The 7,719-nt window shown below is 36.5% G+C and overlaps 1 protein-coding gene across 1 annotated transcript in view; it reads left to right on the top strand.

Annotated features, from left to right (window-relative positions):
• Positions 1-3,682, top strand: part of FAM83B (family with sequence similarity 83, member B) — a 70,403-nt gene extending 66,721 nt beyond the window's left edge. The window contains exon 4 of the mRNA XM_008567290.1: positions 1,306-3,682. Coding sequence (XP_008565512.1) covers positions 1,306-3,601 — 2,296 coding nt within the window. The 3' untranslated portion in view covers positions 3,602-3,682. The remainder of the gene's footprint in view (positions 1-1,305) is intronic.
• Positions 3,683-7,719: the final 4,037 nt, after the last annotated feature.

Here is a 7,719-nt window from a genome sequence, read left to right on the forward strand (position 1 = left end):
GAGCCGGTCTGTATGTGGGATCCGAACCCTCAGCGGGAGCGCCGCCGCGCTCCCAAGCGGCGCACTCTCCAGTGCGCCACCGGGCCAGCCCTACTTTATGTATTTTAAATTGTCACTCTGCACATCTTTTTAATCTTTTTATCTGCATTTGGTATTGTCTCCCCTTTATAAAGAATGAGATCCTTCAATGTGAAGAGTGTCTGTTTCCTTTTTCTCTTGTATTTACTTCCATTTCGTCATAAACATTATGTGTAGCATATTAGCAATTCATTACTTTTTCAGCTCAGTGACTTGGTGTGTTACGTCATCGAGGTTTTGAAATCAGATTTAAAGTTTGATATGAAATTTTAAGAGAACTGTTGCTTCTAAACTCTAGGAAAGGAATTGGAAGTTCCATAAAATGTCAAAGTCATTACAAACTTTGATGTCCTAGAAATTGTATTCTATATTAAAAGATCCTGATTGGCATTTTGACTGGTATGGTTTATGAGGACTGCATTTACCAATCCTGTGCACACTGAGTAATAGTGAATATACCCTTTAGTGATTGAGGCTGCTGCCCACAATCCTCTGTTTATAGCTCTAGGCATCCTAAATTACACTTACTGACTAAGCCATGGACAACAGTCTGAAGGCATCGAGACTCTTAAAATACATGGATTAGTACAGACCTGTCTTGCACTATAACATGGTAGAACTATAAGGCATTGTAGCTATTACACTCTCTGTATTCCCACTTTAGACACAAGGAAAGTGAGACCCAAGCTTATGGGGCTACAGCTCGGCAGAAAGACCTGTCTTGCACTATAACATGGTAGAACTATAAGGCATTGTAGCTATTACACTCTCCGTATTCCCACTTTAGACACAAGGAAAGTGAGACCCAAGCTTATGGGGCTACAGCTCGGCAGAAGCCAGGCCTCTCAACTTATCCTCCAATACTGGCTTTCCTATACCCTGCCAAATGGTATACATGAAATATAACATCATTTTTTACTTCATAAAATCTTAGTAGGCACAGATGCAAAATTCACAACAAGCTTTTCTTTGGACCTCGGGAAAGTAGAATAAGAAATTGTGGGTTGATTCAAAACTAGAACTTGAGATGCCTTTTTATTTAAAATATCAATATGAGAATGGGAAGACATGCATTGCAAGCATGCAGTGATTGAAAATACTCTAAATTATGGTAAGTAAAACAAACTGAAACACCCTTTGTCAGCATTAAATGACCTGTTTTTGGTACAACTGTATATTATCAATCTTTTAGCAAAATTTAAATTTTTCATTTTTTTTTTTTTCCAGCTACATGTGGTCATTTGAAAAAGCTCACCTCAGCATGGTTCAGGTAATCACAGGACAGCTCGTTGAGTCATTTGATGAAGAGTTTAGAACTCTCTATGCTAGATCCTGTGTCCCCAGTTCATTTGCTCAGGAAGGACCAGCAAGGGTGAAGAATGGCAAAGCATTCTGGGAGAATGGCACTCACCAGCATTCAGTTTCTTCATTGGCTTCCGTTTCCAGCCAAAGAAACCTTTTTGGTAAACAAGACAAAATTCATAAACTAGATTCTAGTTACTTCAAAAACAGAGGGATGTATACTCTCAATGAACATGATAAGTACAGCATAAGAAATCATGGATACAAACCTCACTTTGTCCCAAACTTTAATGGTCCAAATACAATCCGTCAGTTTCAACCCAGTCAGATAAATGAAAATTGGAAAAGGCATAGTTATGCGGGGGAACAGCCGGAAACAACACCATACCTGCTCCTTAACAGGGCTCTGAATCGACCCAGTAATACACCTGGTAATTGGAAGAGGCCTTCAGATAGTCTCAGTGTGGCATCTTCATCACGGGGAGGCTATACAAGCCACCATAACACACCTGCCCAGAGTTTTGCTGATCGGCTTGCCCAGAGAAAAACAACAAATCTTGCAGACAGGAATTCGAATGTGCGGAGGTCTTTTAATGGGACAGATAATCATATTCGCTTCTTGCAACAACGAATGCCAACCCTTGAGCATACCACAAAGTCATTCCTACGTAACTGGAGAATTGAATCCTATTTAAATGATCATTCAGAAGCTACACCTGATTCAAATGGATCAGCTTTAGGTGACCGATTTGAGGGCTATGATACTGAGAATTTGAAAGCCAGTGCCCTTTATACTCATTCTAGGCTTCGTTCCTCTTTTGTATTTAAACCAACTTTACCTGAGCAGCAGGAAGTTAACAGCTGTACGACTGGTTCCTCAAATTCAACTATTATTGATTCCCAGGGAAGTGACACACCTAAAGAGGTCCCAGACACCCCTACAAGTATACAGCATTTGACAGACAAACCATTGCTAGAATCAGTCCCTGAGTTCCCATCACAGTCAGAGGTACCAAAAAAGCACAACTTGCAGTTTCCCAAAAACCACTCAACAGTCTTAAACCAAACTACAAATGGCCATACAGAATCAAACAACTATATATACACAACCTTGTGTGTAAATAAGCAGACAGAAAATCTGAAGAATCAACAAAATGAGAATCTGCTTAAAAGGCGAAGTTTCCCATTCTTTGACCACACAAAAGCCCATTTAGATCATGGAAATAGTAAGCATTATGTATATAGTACGCTTACCAGAAATCGAGTTAGACAACCAGAAAAACCCAAAGAGGATTTGCTAAAAAGTTCTAAAAGCATGCACAATGTGACCCATCCCTTGGAGGAGGGGGAGGTTATCAAGAGAAACCCTCCAAGTGGCACTACTACCAAATCAATTTCTATTGCTGCTTTACTTGATGTGAATAAAGAGGAATCCAACAAAGAACCCAGCTCAAAGAAGGAAGTTAAGGTTTCCCCAAGTTTTTTGAAAAAAGGATCTCAGAAATTAAGGTCATTACTTAGCCTTACTCCAGAAAAGAAAGAAAATCTATCCAAAAATAAAGCACCTGCCTTTTATAGAATGTGTAGTAGCTCTGACACTTTAGTTTCTGAGGATGAAGAGAATCAAAAGCCAAAGAAATCAGAAACAAAAGTTGATTCATCTCCTAGAAGAAAACGTTCTTCCTCATCAAACTCTCAAGGCAGCCTCCACAAGAGTAAGGAAGATGTAACAGTTAGCTCATCTCAGGGGATAAGTGCTGTAACAGATGGAATTAATAAAATAATGCCTTCTCCTGGTCCAGTTGAAGGCAAATTCTTGGAAAGGTCAGGGGATGCCTCTGCCCCAAGGTTTAATACAGAACAAATTCAATACCGAGATTCCAAGGAGATTAATGCAGTTGTTACTCCTGAAAGAAGACCAACTTCTCCTCCAAGGCCAAAGCCCAATGAGCTTCTAAGATCTCATTCAACCGACCGGCGTGTTTACAGTCGTTTTGAGCCATTTTGTAAGATCGAGAGCTCTGTTCAGCCAACAAGCAACATGCCAAATACCAGCATAAACCGTCCAGAAATGAAATCCACAACTATGGGCAACACTTATGGCAGATCCAGCCCAATGCTCAATTACAACACTGGTGTTTATCACTCATACCAACCAAATGAAAACAAGTTTCGAGGATTCATGCAAAAGTTTGGAAACTTCATACACAAAAATAAGTGAAATATCATTTCAAACAGCTATTAAGTTGCAAAATGAATGTAGCTATAAATATTTGTCCAAAGAACACCATGGACAGTTTTTATAGATAGAAAGAAATCAATAGATTTCTGCAGAGGTAGAATTATGGATATGATGTATATGTTCACCAAAGTGTTAATGTACAGTAAAGTTATTCTATGGGATGGTTATGCTTAATTACACTATAGATTGTCTTTCTCTGTAAACACCTGATTTTTAAATGGTAATGGTAAAAAAAACAGATACATTGTTTACTTCAGATCGAAGATCTTCTTAAGTCTTAATTAGAAACTGTAGTGGAGAGATGATATATGGATTTTAACCATTCATTTTTACATCATTCAATTTTATATAATTCACAAAAGAAAGTTTTAAAGCTCCCATTATAACAAAGGAAATTCTCATGTACTGCAACATGGGACATTATTGTTTTGGGAAGCTGAGTATAATAAATTGGAAATTGTGTACACTTCCTAATAAATTAACAGCATAAAAATAAAACTTAGAACAGTCATTTATCACAGGAAAGGTAGCCAATTATATTCACTGATATTTGATTTTTTTTAAAAAAACCTTTAGAATATGTATTTTCATATAGTCAGACAAAGAATTCAGTTGCAATAAGAAATGTTCATTGTTAGTGGGTTAATTTTTAGAGTTATGTAGAAATCGTGTGATCTCTATAGGTTACTGTCTGATCACTACAAAGCATTAGAATTGGGGCTCAGTGGGTAGAAGAGATTATTCATTTTGCTCTTAGCAAAATTCACTTCTGTAGTTCTGGACCATAGTTCTTTACCCACATTCCAAAATCGAGAGCCCACAGTTAAACAAACTAGATCGACTTTATTATCACCCATTCTTTGTTAGTATTAGATGGGGAGTCTTTCAGAACTAAGAGGGTAATTAGCTAATTGTCAAAATGAAAAATCCTGAAATATAGTGCAATGTAACTCTACAGTTGAAATTATATAGAGACTAGAAGTTTAATCATGTTTAATTACAAACAAAAGCCTGTTGCCTTTTTGTACAACTTCTGTAGTTTCTGAAAATATACATAGCTTATAGAAACAACCTTTTACATAGTTTCTGACCTCTTCCTCTTAAGTGGAATTGGGGAGCACAGGATGTTTTATTTAATCCCCACCTGACAGGTAATTTAGGCTTTTGCACAGCAGATTTATTGTCCTCTGCCTTTTTTCTTTGATTGTTCTTCTGTGTGTTTTTTTTTTTTTTTCTTCCAGGAATACCTGTATGTCTTAATCTGTACATAGTATCTTTCCTAAATTTCTGTGTCTGAGAAATTCCCCAGGGTTAAGACTGAGCAAGCACGTAATATTAGAGTACTTCAAAAAGTTTGTGGAAAGATTCATGTTCTCTGTCAATTCTATTTTTCCACAAACTTTTTGAAGTACCCTTGTACTTCAAAAAATTGACTAAGTGTTTAATTTTTAAACAGACCGTAGCAAAGTTTGTGGATGTAATAGTTTCAAGCAATATACTTTCTCTCTTTTTCTCCCCACATTCATATTGGTGGAAAGATGTTACTTAGGTATACTTTGATATTAAAATTTGATAACACAATTTTCACTCTCTATGTAGTGCGTTATTAGTTTGTTTGTAGCAAAGTTTGTGGATGTAATAGTTTCAAGCAATATACTTTCTCTCTTTTTCTCCCCACATTCATATTGGTGGAAAGATGTTACTTAGGTATTCTTTGATATTAAAATTTGATAACACAATTTTCACTCTCTATGTAGTGCGTTATTAGTTTGTTAACAGAAACTCAAGAAAATAATGTCAAAGTAATTCTTAGCGGGTGGCTTAAGAATGATATCAATCACCCTGTTTCCTGACACACTGATATCCCTCTCTTTTAATGACTGGGATTAGCTGCAGGTCTAACATGGTGTGTTGAGAATTGGGTATATGTTGTCAGTCTACACTTGTGGAAGCAAGTATCATGTTTAATCAAGATGATGTCTAGTGTAATCTAGATAAAAATGAAAAAGGTTGAATTCTGACTGCAACTTAAACTTTAGTTGAGATCTGTCCAGTTAGTCAACTATTATTCTACAGATATTTGTGTTCTGTGAATATCTGCTCATTGTTAATGTGCCTGTGGCTAAGGGCTACAAAGTAGAATCATGGTCTCACATTAACTAGGTGGGTGACTTACATGAGATGCTGTTTAAAAAACTTTATCATAGTATTCAGTTTGGTTTTGGAATATTTAAAACAAAAGTATGAAATGATAAACCAAAGAGTCAGCTTGTCAACTTTTTTTATATGCATATGATGTTACAAAGAAATATTCTTCCAAATTAACTTCTGTTTTTAGATCAATAAATGAATATTAAATAATTTTGTACAAAAATATATTGTAAGTTGTGTTTTTGCTTTTTTTAAGTTTTTGTACCCCAGGTTTGTCCATTCAAATTCACTCTTTCACTTAGTTATTATAATCTGAAATTTAGACTTTTTTACACATTTGTAAGTATTTCTTCATGAACTTTGAAAATACAATGGAAGAATGGCTCCTCTAAAATCTGCATGGCGCATGGAGATAGTCAGGTGTCAGGAGTGACAACAAGGAGCTCCTTCACTGTGAAACTCAGTATATTCAACCTCCTGCTTTCAGTAGCATCCCCTCTACTAATGTTGAAAGATTATAGGAACAACAGCAGACTCTGTTTTTAACTCAGGTTTTAAATTCTTACTACTTCTCTCCAGTGAAATCAAAGCTTGACAAAGAGGTTGATATCCAGATACTGGGAATTAAAGTTTAAGTGTTTGAGAGTAAAGTATATTTTAAAATGTCATCTAGCTTAAAATATTTTTGTATGAACTCCAAGACATATAAAACTAGGGGTCAGAGACTGGCGGGAGTAGAGCAACCTAGAGGTAGAGCGTGCAGCAGCAGGGGCTGCTCTCAGCCCCACCTCGACTGCATGTGTCCTGTTACAGCTGCTCTGTGACATGCATGGGGTAAACACTACTCTCTCAATCAAAATGACAGAACTCATTTCTTCTTATTGGAATTCTAAGCACAGTAGTTGAAGAGATTGTAAGATTTCTTAATGTTTAATGACCCTAGAAAGTTATTTTTTAATGATCCTTATATCAAGGAATCATAAGAATGTTTGGGATTTTGACAGACCGTCTACCACGATAACACACCTCAATTTGGTTAATGGAAAAATATATGTTTAAAGTGTGGCAATCAGGCTTGATTATTACACATACTACATTATAGATTTGAGATGACTTACAAACTTTTCCATATTAGGCTTCATATTGACTCACCCGAATTCATGCAAGATTTTTTTTTCCCTCATAGTATTACTCTACATATAATCATCAAAAACTGTTCATAGGTCAAATTTTGAGTGCTTACCCAATTCTTTTTCTTTTCTAAACTTGAAAATTACCTCATCCAGTATCTCCCAGTGCCAGAGTAATAAATTGAAAAACTAAGATGAGTTGGGATTAAAATTCAATATATATAATGTTAAATTACATATATCAAGCACTGTCTTCAACATTATGTGGCATGGGCCTTACGGACCTTAAAATACATCTGAGGAAATGGTGTAAACATGTACAAACAATTAAAGAAGGTTAGAGACTATAACAATGTATAAATTTATATATTCTTTGTGTGTGTGTGTGTGTGTGTGACCGGTGAGGGGATCGTAACCCTTGGCTTGGTGTCACTCGCACTGCACTCAGCCAGTGAGTGCACCAGCCATGGACCATCCCTATGGAGGATCCAAACCCGCGGCCTCGGCGCTGCCAGCGCCGCACTCTCTCGAGTGAGCCACCAGGTCGGCCCTATACAATTTTTTATCAAGACTTTTGAGTCTTAAATGTAGTAGTGTGGGTGAAAAAATCATTAAAAATCAAAAAACTTCTATTTTCCACTATTTAGATGTCTATATGGCTTGTTGATATCAAGAATTTAGCAGTACTCAGTTTATCATTATTCAATATATTTATTTGACTGGGTGAAATAGGTTTGAGGCTCTAAGTAAGTCAGAGGTGACGAGAAAAACAGGCAGTTAGTGGGACTGCTTAGTATTCAAATTTATCATTAAGCT

Source organism: Galeopterus variegatus, unplaced genomic scaffold, assembly GCF_000696425.1.
Source record: "Galeopterus variegatus unplaced genomic scaffold, G_variegatus-3.0.2 Scaffold308, whole genome shotgun sequence".
NCBI lineage: Eukaryota > Metazoa > Chordata > Mammalia > Dermoptera > Cynocephalidae > Galeopterus > Galeopterus variegatus.